This window comes from Pinus tabuliformis, chromosome 2_2 (genome assembly GCF_031772625.1).
Source record: "Pinus tabuliformis cultivar Carrire ecotype Pingquan chromosome 2_2, CPIR1, whole genome shotgun sequence".
Taxonomy (NCBI): Eukaryota; Viridiplantae; Streptophyta; class Pinopsida; order Pinales; family Pinaceae; genus Pinus; species Pinus tabuliformis.
This window is the reverse complement of record NC_142300.1, coordinates 665,531,333-665,545,162: the sequence shown is the minus strand read 5'-3', so window position 1 is coordinate 665,545,162 and position 13,830 is coordinate 665,531,333. Positions and strand designations below refer to the sequence as shown.

Here is a 13,830-nt window from a genome sequence, read left to right as displayed (position 1 = left end):
AATTGTGCATGAATTGTGTGTGTTCAGGATGGGTTTTTGGTCTGCGAGAAGGAGGAGAGGCCGGCCTGGTTGGATGCTCTTCTCACAGACAAATTATTCGTGCCCTGCGCCACTCATAAGACTGCAAAGAAAAACAAGAAGAACATTTTCTGCCTGGACTGCTGCCGGAGCATTTGCTAGGAAAATAATAAAAAAACCAATAAAAAAAATTAATGAAGGTATTTAAAATATTAAATTAATTATTATATATTGTTTTGTTATACAAATGGATGAATCATGACTATATAAATGAGGCTATAAAGCACATTCTTATAACCCATAGTCTAAACAATAGATTCTTTGGCCTTTTTTAGGAAGATTTATTTATCAAGTTTACCTAAAATTTAACTTGAAATTGAGAAAATTATAGTTTAGGTTTTTGCGTCCATACAATCCAAGTGCCTTGTTTTCTAGAGTGCTAAATTCATTTGAACATTAAAAAATGCAATTTAATGATGAACATTTTGATTTGACCAATAAATTTAATACTCACAAAAAAAGCCAAAATTTCACATGCTTAAACTTTCAATTCCAATAATGGGGTATGATTTAGACAATATCAAATATTATTATAGCCTTCTAATACATTATTTATTATTACTAGGCTAAGATATAAGATTATTATTATTATTAGCTCACAGTAATATTTTATATTAGGAAATGTTATAGAACCAAACATCATTGTAATACAAAAATGAAGAGTTTGATCATATTTTGGTATCAAAACATATAATATAATAGCTAAAAAATCTATGTTCTTGATCTTCTAGTTCTAGTCCTAATAATCTAGATAGGTACACTACATTACATATTGAAATAATAAAAAAACTATTTTACAATATATAGCAAAAAACAAAAAAAATTAAACGAGAAAGTATTCCCTTAAAAGGCTTCATCTTGGAAGCCCCCCAAGTCTCCACATTTTTCAGAGTGTATCTCCACTACAACATGGGATACAAATTTGACTTCACGATGTCTTTATCTTTCCTCCACTTTAGCATTGAGATCTTCACATATATATATTTGGGACTTTGAACTATTCTAGGACAACCATTTCTTGACCATTATTCTAGATTAACGATTTGTCTTAACCACATTTCAAGCCATTTTTTAATGTATTTATTTTTTGCAAGAGCCATGATGTCTTGCTTAACTCTGATATATATATATATATATATATATATATATATATATATATATATATATATATATATATAGCACAAATGTTCAATTGATATTAAGTGGCCTTCATCATCATTCATGAAAGTAACCAACCATCACTCAATTTTTTCTTCTAGAGAATTAATGAGATTTTCAAACTCAATGACCCATGAAGGTCTAATTACACTCAATTCTATCTCCAGTTACTAGTTAGCTGTAAGTGTAGACTCTCTTATTAATTTTTTCCCTTCAACAATTTTGGGTGCCTTAAGGAATGCTTTATTTCCTTTGTCATTAATATTTGTACCGTTGAAAATTAAATCTCTAGCATTTGTATCTTTGCCAACCATCTTGCTTTAAGTTATTTTATTTTTCAATTTGAAGGTAAACTTGTTGGTTTTTATGGAAATCACTTAAACTTGACACTCCTGTAACATAGGTACTTAAATCATGTTAATAAAAATATTCATCATGTATCAAATCCTATTGCAAATATTATATTAAAATGGACACCCATTGTGAAAGGTTCCTAAAATTTGAACTAGCCTCCTAGGCTTCTAGTATTGTACTTAGCCACTTATTGATGTTTCCCAACACATATAATCTCACTCCACTAAGCAATTTGGTGGTATTTTTTACCCATGTTGATGTCCTTGGTCTAGAGTAACAATGGATAATGTTTTCGTAAACAAAGGTTTATGGCTCAATGCACCTTTAAGTTCATTTATTCTTATTTTTAATCTAATATTTTGTAGATCCTTCTTTGAAATAAAGTGATAAAGAACATCTTCAATGGGCACATGAAATTTAAGCAGTCCAAGGGTCCAATTCTCTAAACTTCCACTTCTGAAGCCTATTTTCAAGTTATTTTCCTATTCTTATATGGATATATTTTATCTAAATTTTTATCTCTTCCTTATAATAATGGGAATTATGCATCATTAAAGGTTGCTCTTTGAAAATGGATGGTTCCTCTTAAGCCAACTCCTTTGCTATTCACTAATTTTTTAGTAATTTGTAATGCTACTGACTGAGGGATAGTAGAATTTTCAACTTCCATATCAACATTTTGTGAGCCTTTCTTACTTCGGCTTCTCTTCCTTTTAGACTATGTTATTACATTTTTTCTTTTAATGTTAATATGGTAAGGATAATATCCATAACCTCCTCCAGTATATTCTTCATTATTCTCTTATTTGCTTCTATTTGACCCCTATTATATGGAGTTTACGATTGTAGACAAAAGTATCTTCCCCAGACCTAGTGGAATGGTATAGAACAATACAAATCAAAGAATATAGAATTTTCCTTAGAGAAATTGAAGAATGGGAAAGAGGATTACTTGGAATCTGTCACAAGCTTTACTTTCATCCTTTCTTGTAAGCTCCAATCGTAGCTCCGAATGTTATAATTGGAACCTGCATATGCAATCAAAACAAGCCAAGGATCCACAACATCTATGTAGCATAATTCAATTACTCTATTCAATGAATCAGTGAGGGATTGAAATATATGAATGTAACACAACTCATATAGGAAAACAAGATACTCTTTGTGTTCATAGAAATAGGAGAGAGTTTAAAACCAAGAATAATAGTTGATCTTGTAGAGTTCTCCCCAAGTTGACTTTTCCTTCCTTGTCATAAAGCACACCTTAATAGCACCCTAATACATGAAGATGATGATTCTCTTAAGTTCAAGGTAGCAGCATGAGGGCATGATTAGTCTCTAAAAGCCAACCCTGCTGTTATGGATAGCAGTAAATTTATAGGAGAGGGATTGTAGTTTAGGATTTACCATAATGAGCTTGAGATCCACTTATGATGGGAGGATGAGCTCAAGGGATAAGAGGTGAAGTATCCAAGGTAGGATTAGATAGGAATCAAGCCTCTTATCCATAGTAAATGGTTAAGACAACCCATGGAAGCTTTTGGAAGAGGAAGCTTCATAAATCGTTTTAATTTTACCAAATTTATAGAATGAACACAGGCCCATCAAGGAGCAACTAATGTTGACTAGGGCTGGTGTCGAAAGGAGAACCCAGTGTTGAATGCAAGTTGCTAAAGGGATAGGGTGCACTAGGGCTTAAAACACTAATTTTGATCGGTGAGACCCAGGAACTCAGACTTTTTGGAAAGTTCATGTTTATGGATTTGTGTAAGGATGATGAAAAAATGTTCATGGATGTGGATTGATCTGGTTTGTAGGCCTATTGACAACATGCGACAAAATGGCCTATTGGATATTCCCCCCTAAAGCGCAAAGTTAGAAAAATTAGTTGATGACTGAAGTGCTTTACCTTGTGACAAGTTTCAGATCAAGAAAAAATATTCGAGATCATCATCTATTATAATAAATTTTCATCATGATATTTTTGTTGAGGGAGGCATACCCATGCTCAACACATAAGCTAACGTTACATGTATAATGATCAAGAAGTCTCATCCAATGATGAAAAATTGTGGACTCATGATTAGATGACTATCTATATGATCATAGCCATCATACTTCATAATCTTGCATTCATTCTGAAAGAGCATCCCAGATGGATGAAACTAGACCCGAGGTCTTCTATCTCGTTCACTCGATCATCCAACTTATGAATCTAACCATGCAAATAAATGAGTTGAAGTCGAACATGGTGGACACAATCTGATTGTCGGCCAAAGATGTAAGCCGTTAACAAACAGGAGAGAAACCACCAATGATGTTAATGGCTCTTAAGGTACTATAGTATAATCTGTATGGTGTGAATGAATGAGTTGAAGTCGAACACCAGAGAAAATATTTTGGTCAAAGGCCAATGATGAAAACATATTTCCGAGGGAGAGGAAACTTGTCATTGATGTATGCAAGCTCCAATGTACCAAAGGGAGTTTCTAAGTCAACTTCCTAGATAATGAACTAATGTCGACACGAAGAAATTCATCACATGAGGGCCTTGATGTATCCCCCATCAATGACACGAAATGAGTATCATGATTTGAGACAAAATTATGCTAATGTGGAATTGATTCAAGAACGACAGGCATGTAATGAATTCTTAAGAGTATCATAGCAGATATCAACTGATTGAATTCTCTTGAACATATTAATGACATTGAATGGAGTTGGTAGAATTGATCCAAAAATGAAATTTGAGGCTTTGATATGGTGTGTTGAACCAAAAATACAAGCAAATTTCCCAACCCAACAACCACGAAGATGAAGTGGAAGAGTGTCATGCTCAAGAGCGACTCGCTACCATTAATAAATAAAGTACCCTATTTTCTCAAATTCCCCAACCATTTCTAGTTAGTACCTCTTTGTTTCTGACAAGCTTTAGGAGGATAACATATGATTGAATTGTAAGTTCATCCTTCAGATAAATACCTTTGAGTATTTTTAATGAACCTTAAGAAGGAGTGGTTTGGTCTTGTCATGTTCGACAAGTCCATCTATGTTTGATGTTTTTACGAGTCCATAAAAGGTGAAACTTGACTCCTTTTTCATGTTTAGATAGTTTGAAAAAGAGGTGAAAAAGAAAACTCCAAAGGTTCCTTTTTTGTAAATAGCCCCTTGAGTTTGAAAGGGTAGAAAATGATACTCAAGAGAACCTCTTATCCATGCTCGACTAAGGTATTCATTTTTCGTAAATAGTCTATCTCAGTCCAGGAAAAGGGTTAAACTTATACTGATTTGACATCTTTTCATTTACTTTAACGAGTTCGAAAATACAAGTGCTCAACAATATTTTCATATTTTTGGAGTCTGAAAAAGAGCTGAAATAGGACTCGAGGATGTTCATTTTTCCTAAGTTTACAAAGCGTGAAAAAGTGATAAAAGTATGCTCTTTGGTCAAAATGATATGTTTTTATTCAAATATCATAAAATACATTAAACAGTGGTTAACCTGCTCAGAACATCACAAAAAAATTAAAAATATCTTATACATGGTAAAATTAGGTCATATTTAGGTCAAAATAATAAAATATGAATAAAATAATCATGAAAATGACCATAAATAGGAAAAAAATAATTCCATTTTTACCATTTTACATTTTACCTCATGGTGAGTGAGCTCTAAGTGCTTTTTTCCCCTGATTTCCTACAGTTGATTGCGGCCAATTCGGTGGATCATTTCGAGTATCGTCACTTCCAGGTAGGAAATCTCACCTTCCTTTTTCTTTCAACTATTCTGATTTTTCATTTCATGCATATTTTTTCTAATTTTTGGTGACCTAGGGTTTTAATTTTTCGCCCTAGCCCCATCACACCACAACAATGTTGAAAGGTGCGTTGGGCAAGAAAAAAATTTCACTGTGGAGGGCACTGCAACACAATGTATCCCTTTAGTAGGGTGTGCTCGAAGCATTTCAAAAATTTGTTTTTCTTGTTTCACTCAAATTTCTCTCAATTTTTTGCATATGATTCACTCTAATGATTCTTCTTGTCATGTTTTAGGTTTCCATCGAAACAAAATGGATCTGATATGCAGAGAAAGTGAACACGAAGAATAATACATGAATGCAACTAATGATCCAGCCACCATCTAGGCATTGAGAAACTGTGGGCTTTTGATTTTTTTCTTCTTCTTGGGATGAGGCAATAGTTGGAGTTATTATATTATTTTGTTCGAGCATGGTATGTTTAGACACACGCTTTTAGGCTTGGAGCACATATGCTTAGCATACAGGTGGAAGATAACTATTTCTTGACAGGTTTATTGAGGAAAGGTGCCCTTGTCTCATTATGTGGTTTGGGAAGGGATGGAGAGACTCTCAAAGACTATATCAGTACACACTATATACCTTGATCCCAACCAACCAAAGATGGGAAAATCAAGATAAAGGATGTGGTTTGTTTTCCTTTGAGGACAATCATGTTTATCATTTCTAGATGGTTGTTAGTGCTACCCTGCATTTGGATAACTGGTCCCAAATGTAATATGCTTTAGATTGCATAGAGCCGATAGTATTCAACTTGAGCGAGGGAGTACTTGCAAACATGAAGGAATAACTTACCAAGGCAAAGGATGGATGGTTGAAAAGCTTTGGTTATGGTTCCGTTCTAATTTCATTTGCCTTGGAGCAGATTCCATTACTCTGACCATAACATATCTTGCTCGAGCTCCTAGATCTGAGAGTCCCGCAAATGAGAAGATGGGTGGATTTCATATCCATACATGAAGGTCCATCATCTATGAGTTTCACATCAGTATTCTTCTGATGGTTACGCATGCAACTCAATATGATTAAAGGTTATCCATATGCTAGGATGGATTTCCATGGAGACCCAAATCTCGTGATTCCTGATGGAGAGCGACGGGGTGCCATAGGTAAAAAAAAGCATTTTGATCATTTTTTTTTATTTTTAAGTTTTACAATTTATTTTGTATTTTCTATGTATCTCAGACTAACTATCGATTTTTACATGCAGACGTTGGAATCATTCGACCCGTGAATTCATCCTATCTTCAACATGTTGGAGACCCACAATAGGAACCAATTGGAGTACATGTTGCTACAGGGGGACGAGAGGTATTGCAGGATCTTGGCTGAGACTCTTGTAGAGGTTGAGCGACACATGAAGGGATAGACCTAGGGAATAGTTGAGACTAAGGACAATATGATCCCTATGTGACCGCAACATCATACTTTTAGCGTGCCTAGTTGTATCAACCAACTACTGTGCAATATGGCTCATGCAATTTCTTTCTATCATGAGCAATTTCTTTCTTTCAACTTGGAGGCTATATAGCCATGTTTTGACTGCATGTATATTTTTTTGTATGCAAGGCCATGTGGCCATATGTGTCTAAAACACGATTAGCCAATGCTTCTGTCAATGTAGTTAGACTTCTGTAAATGTGTTGATATTGCCTATAATAAAAATGTCTTTCTAGAAGGTGAACCCTTAAGAACATATGAAGTATAGTTAGACTTCTAACTTAATAGACATTAGTCAACTATAGTACTACAAGTTGTGAGTCAAGTCTAATAACTATACGACAAATACGATGAGAAATAACATTAGAAAATAGTTCCATCACTGCGCTATACTCAACGATGTTATTAGTAGAGAGATCAATATAAATCCCTTGTAAACTCACTAACTTGCCACTCAAAGCATATATAGCCCATGGTGTGGAGGAAAGGTTCTGAGTACTATGACTAGCCCCATCAACATAACCAACATATGGCACACATATCTCAATCGAGTGATATACACAAAATCTACTGATGTGATATATACACAAGATCCACTAGGCTGTTTTTTAACTCCACCACTCCACGAAAATAATAATTTAATAATTAAAAAGTTATGTAAACTTATGAAATTAATTTTAAAATAGTTTATTTAATTAAATTATTGGTAAAATAAGAATTATTATTCTAAAAAAATATATTTTCTTTATTGATATTATTATAATCCTTTAAATTACATATTTTTTTAAAATGAAAATAGAAAATATTAACAAACTAAATAAAATTAGTTATAAAAAATTGGAAAACATATATATCTTTTAGCTTTAAATTTGGTTTTCAATCTTGACCCTCCGACTTTGCACCTTCCCATGTTACCTAATCTCACCCGTTGGCCAGAACCATAACTCTATATATATATATATATAATTGATAAAAATAAATTTTTATTTTAGCTTGAATAATTGACTCCTTTAAAACTCAGGTATCAAATAAGATAATTAAATTATTGTTTTAGTTTTCAAATTCAAATTGTTTAACTTATTTATTAGTTTGAATAATTCACTCCTGATTTTTTCAAACAAGATAACTAAATTATGGTTATACTTTTCAAATTCAAATTGTTTAGTGTGTTTTAGTTATTTATTTGTCACATACATTTTCATTGATAATCCATTTATATAAATAATTAACTAATATTATTTTTCATTTTCAAATTCAAATTGTTTAATCTGTTTTAGTTATTTATTTGTCAGATACATTTTCATTAATAATCCATTTATATAAATAATTAACTAATATTATTTTTCATTTTCAATTTTACAGTTAACTCATTTATTACACATCATCCCATGTAAAAAAAAGAAAAAGAAAAAAAAGCCGTGTTTGATTTAATGCTTAAAAACGTATACCATATAACAGCTATGTAACAACATTCAACATAACAGCACTATATTGCAAGGGGCCATTAGTCGTCCTCATCATCAATACAAATTGGTAAAAATAAATAAGTTCAGTCTCATTACGTTGGAAAACATCTTTGCCACCTCGAACCTCACATTTTCCGTTCTGTAAAACATCTTTGCCACCTCGAACCTCACATTTTCCGTTGTGTATGGAGTGGAAGAGGTCACATAGTCCGTTCATATTTATGAAAAAGAGTAGCTAGATGGGTGGGGTACTAGGGCACGGGTACCAAGAGGGACAAATGAGCATATATATATATATATATATATATCGGATAATGAAGATTTAACCAGGTGGATTTTACCATAGTAAAATCACTTTCATTGTGGAAAATAATTTACTAAACCACTCTTATTAAATTATTTTCTAATCTAAATAAAAAAAAACCCATGAGAATAATTAGATAAATGATTATTTATTTAATTTTCTCTAGAAATAATTATTAAATCATTATTTAAATAATTATTCCTTGTCACGTTTGACTAAATCCCTTAGGAATATTGAAATAATCACTATTTATTTAATTTCCTTATTTCTATTATTAAAATTATTATTAATACAAATTGGTAAAAATAAATAAGTTCAGTCTCATTAAGTTTGAAAACATCTTTGCCACCTTGAACCTCACATTTTCAGTTCTGTATGGATCAGTTCATATTTATGAAAAAGAGTAGCTAGATGGGCGGGGCTGGGCCGCTGGCGAGCATATATATATATATATAGGATAATGAAGGCAAAAGGGTGATGAAAGGAACCCTAATTCGCTCCCTGGCCCTCTCACCTTTACCCTAATCTCACTGCTTCCTTCCCTCCCTTTGAACCTTCTCATGTATACCCACCCAGCTATATTTGTGAGTGTGATGCATTGAATTGCAACAGCCATCATAGCACAAGCAGCGGCATACAACAAGATTCCCAGCGACAACAACACGCAGGGGGCTACAAACATGGTGAGTAAATGCTTCCTGTCTGCTTTGTAGATCTTAAAATTTCCTGGTTTTCGTCTGTGTTTTCGTTTGTGTTTTTGTCTGTGTTCCATAGGGGTAACAATTGGGCGCCGCCGCAAGAGCCAAATGTGTGAAAATGATTGGAATTGTGCATGAATTGTGTGTGTTCAGGATGGGTTTGTGGTCTGCGAGAAGGAGGAAAGGCCGGCCTGGTTGGATGCTCTTCTCACAGACAAATTCTTCATGCCCTGCGCCACTCATGAGACTGCAAAGAAAAACGAGAAGAACTTTTTCTGCCTGGACTGCTGCCGGAGCATTTGCTCGCATTGCGTGCCAGTTGACGAGAGCCACCGCCGGCTCAAGGTAAAAAAATTCTTCTCCTCTGCTCTAATTGTCCCCGTAATTCAACGGTTATCTTGCTAATGAAATGATGATTTCCCTGCTCGCAGATTCGGAGATATGTCTATCACGATGTCATCAGACTAGACGAAATGGAGAAATATATCGATTGCTCATATGTTCAGGTGAGCTACACTAATGGCTGAGCTTAAATTTGCTCAAACCACTCAAAGCTTCGGCGTTTCACGGATCCAGAGAATATATGAAGTCCTGAAGTATAAATTGGACTGAAATTTGTGAATTTTATCTGTTCTTGCAGGCGTACACTACGAACAGTGAAAAGGTGGTCTTCTTAAACCAGAGGCCTCAGACTCGGCCTTTCAAACGATCTGGAAACATCTGCAGCACCTGCGAAAGAAGCTTACAAGAGCCTTATCGCTTCTGCTCCGTGGCTTGCAAGTTGAGAAAATGCGACAAAGACAAAATCTGCTTATTGTCGATCTGTTTTTCAGAAAAGAACAACAATCGGCAGTAATAGAGCACAATATTTTGTTGAATAGTCCATTATATTTTGAATAATTGGTTCAGTAGTCCATGAGATTTTGATATCTGGTTTAGAAGTCCAAAATATTTTGATGAATTGGTTCAGCAGTCTGATATTTTGATTTCTTGTTTAGAAGTCCATAATATTTTGACTTCTGGTGTACCAGTACATGAAATTTTGACTAATTCTTTATATGTCCAGAAAATTTGGTTAATTGTTAGCGGTCTGTAACATTTTTGACGAATTTCTTAGGTGGTTCATAATCTTTTGACAAATTGTTTAGCAGTTTCGGTTAATTACTTAACATTACATGTTCTTTTTTCTTTTTTGTTTTACAAAATGTTTAGCAGTCCTTAATCTTTCGACAATTTTTTTCGCAGTCCGCAAAGATTATGACAAATTATTTAGCAGTAGACACTATTTCGATTTCTCGTTTAAGATTCCATAATATTCTGGTGAAATCTTTGGGCAGTGTATAGTGTTTTGATTTCTGGTTTAGTAGCCCATTAAATGTACATTTAATCTTGCTGGATTTTTCCGAAAATGTCCATAATATGATTTCTGGTTTAGTGGCCCATTAAATGTTTAATCTTGCCCGACTTTTCGAAAAAAGTCCATAATATTTTGATTTTAATTGTTGAGCAGTCCATTACTACATTTTGATAAATTCATAAGCAGTCTATAATATTTTGGATTAACTGCTTATCACTCTCAAAATATTTACTGTTTGCACAGTCGGAGGGGCTTAAGGAATTTGAAGAGGGCGGCCATATATCGCCCAATACGACTCTGGACAACACCATGGCGTTCCACACTTCGTCAGGAGCGAGTGCGAGCGGAGGCGTGGGGTGCAAGAAATTGGGCTGCACGGCCACAACAGAATTTGTGAAGCGGAGACGAAGAAAAGGCATTCCGCAGCGATCGCCTCTCTATTGATTTTCCTATCCGTCGTATTCTTTTTAACTTTATTTACACATACCAGGCTTGTAGGGCCTTGCTCTGAACTTATTTCCTGTCAAGTTTAAGTCAGTAAGCAAGCCTGAAGTGGACTTTTAGGGTCTTGCAATTTTGGAAGGTAATTAAATTATTTGTACTGGTAAAGGTGCATGGACAAAGGTTGAGCCATGGGTTAAGGCAGCTTGAAAATTGGCTACCTGCGAGTGCAAAAGGTTTCAAAGCTTGTTTTACAGACGCACCGATTTTGACATGATAACAACCATTGTAGATTTTAAGGTAGTATTGGCCATGTAGTTATTATAAGGCTCGATGTGCCAACTTTTGTATAACCCGGTTATCATTGACTCTATATTTGTTTGTTTTCCTTTTTCAAATTCGCGCCATTACGTCTGGAATTTCGGGTTTCGCAGTTACCTAACCTCACTTCACTAATATGAAGAACTTTGAACGACGTATCTTAGTTCTATTTTTGTCGTTCTCAAAACTCATTTCATTATTTAGGGTTTGATTTATTAATGTGTAAAAGTATTTATATATATTTTTGGAGAAGATTTTTCAGGGTAAATGACATTAAAGTATTTCATTATTTATGATTTATTAATGTGTAAAAGATTTTTGGAGAAGATTTTTCAGGGTAAATGACATTAGAATCTATTTGGGAAGATTTTTATGGGGTAAATCACATTCCGTGTATTTGTTGAATGCATTTTTATGTTTGTTGAATGTATTTTTATAGTTAAAAATTTTGGGAAGATTTTTATGGCTTAAATCACATTCCAGTGTATTTGTTGAATGCATTTTTATGTTTGTTGAATGCATTTTTATAGTTAAAAATTTCCCATTTATGTCTGTTTAGTTATATATATAATAAAATATAATAAATTATAAAATAAATCACATCATGAAAACATAGGGGAAATGAAAATCTCTAACAATAATGGTCACTTCAGCTGTAAAAGTGTAAGTACATATGGCACAAAATAGTTGGATTTTTTTAATCATGAAATTTTTTAATGGTTTCATTTTTTTTCCTATAATGTTTTTAAAAAAACATAGTATATCTACTTAAGTTGAATATTTTAAGACAATCATTCACACATAAATCAAAGATTGATGCATTAATATTTAGGTGGGATAAATGATTCATGGTTCTAGTCAATATAACCATGTAAAGCAATATATTATTGTTAAAAGAAAATTAATGGCATGATATTTCTTATAAATGATCTCAATGACCGACTCTTTATACTTTTAAACCAAAATAGATTCGTTTTAAACTTTAAATCTACCAAGCACTTAGAGGGATCAAATATCTCAAGATGCAACATCTTTTTGAATGAAAAACTTGAGGAAATGTTGCACCTTGAGAGATTTCATCCCCTTTCAATGCTTCATAGGTTCATAGTTAAGATGGATACATACATACATCTCACATTTATCTGTATATAAAAATATGCTTATTTTTAGTTCTATTAAAACCCCCATAATACATATAACTACATACATATTTGTATCCCATTTTTCTTTAATATGTTTCATAATTATTTTAGTTTTCTAATATGATATGGCATATTATGAGTTTTTCCCAAAGAAATTGCCTATAATTTTATTAATAAAAACAAAACTGCAATATAACCAATTGAATTGGGTTGGCTTGACATTATGTTTTATTATTATTATTTGTTGATTTATTGCTTCAATACACTACATCTCCTCCATGTTTAGTTGTAGAGTGTAGGGCAATAAAGATCATGAATCAATTGGATATTAAGTTAGGGATCATGTGGCATTAATATTGAGGAGAAGATGAGTTATTAAAGATTGTGTGCCATTGTTGGGGTATATTACACTAAGAGGAGTTCATTAGGAGTTCATTAACGCCTCACTTAGGCCATCATTTGACCCTCTTCCATATGTCATTAGGGGCACATAATCACCACTTTTCATTCATCACTAGACATTCCCTACCATTTGTGATCATCTACTACTTCAACATTTTCTATTTTTAATAAGTCTATTCTTAGCAAGTGACACTTAAAATGGCATGTGGCAGTGGTTGGGCATTGACTACGCTATGGCATGGCTATTTCCTCTCCATTATTGTGCATTGCCTTATCCCTAAGGTCCAATATGAATTAACATTTTATTTTGGGAGACTAGCCTTATCCACAACCGTATTCACTCACCTACCTACTATTTATTAGGAATTTTCTTTGTAGACACAAAATACTAATGTCGTTGGGCTTGCCTAAGACCTACAATGCTAGAGACCTACTAAACCATATTTATACACATGATGCAATCCATAATTGAAATATACAAGAAAGAGGATGGTGAACATACCTTATATTGGATGGTGGATGGTTGATGCACTTGGTGGTTGAAGCCCTTGAGATCAAGCTCCTAGCTCCTTGCACCTGTAACATTTTTAAGACCACATGACAATTTCATATTACAAAAGTACCCCAGTGCAAATGAAATTCATCTTGTGCTGGTATTTCAGTTTGATCTGAATCTAATTATAGCTAGAAAATCACTCCATGCAGGAGAAAACATCACTTCCAACACATTCATTGAAAATAAGATCGAAGATCGATGTTGGCTAGTTGTCTTTTGGAAACGCCTTGTTCAAGCCCATATAATTGATAAAGACAAATAATACCCTATTTCTTGGTGATAGGAACAATGTCAG

General features: G+C 33.6%; 1 protein-coding gene across 1 annotated transcript in view; it reads left to right on the top strand.

Annotated features, from left to right (window-relative positions):
- LOC149194375 (protein RGF1 INDUCIBLE TRANSCRIPTION FACTOR 1-like) overlaps nucleotides 1–11,117 on the top strand; it is a 29,355-nt gene extending 18,238 nt beyond the window's left edge. The window contains exons 3-7 of the mRNA XM_089407658.1: nucleotides 9,259–9,301; nucleotides 9,470–9,661; nucleotides 9,748–9,822; nucleotides 9,957–10,147; nucleotides 10,883–11,117. Coding sequence (XP_089263784.1) covers nucleotides 9,259–9,301; nucleotides 9,470–9,661; nucleotides 9,748–9,822; nucleotides 9,957–10,147; nucleotides 10,883–11,117 — 736 coding nt within the window. The remainder of the gene's footprint in view (nucleotides 1–9,258; nucleotides 9,302–9,469; nucleotides 9,662–9,747; nucleotides 9,823–9,956; nucleotides 10,148–10,882) is intronic.
- The last annotated feature ends 2,713 nt before the right edge of the window (nucleotides 11,118–13,830 follow it).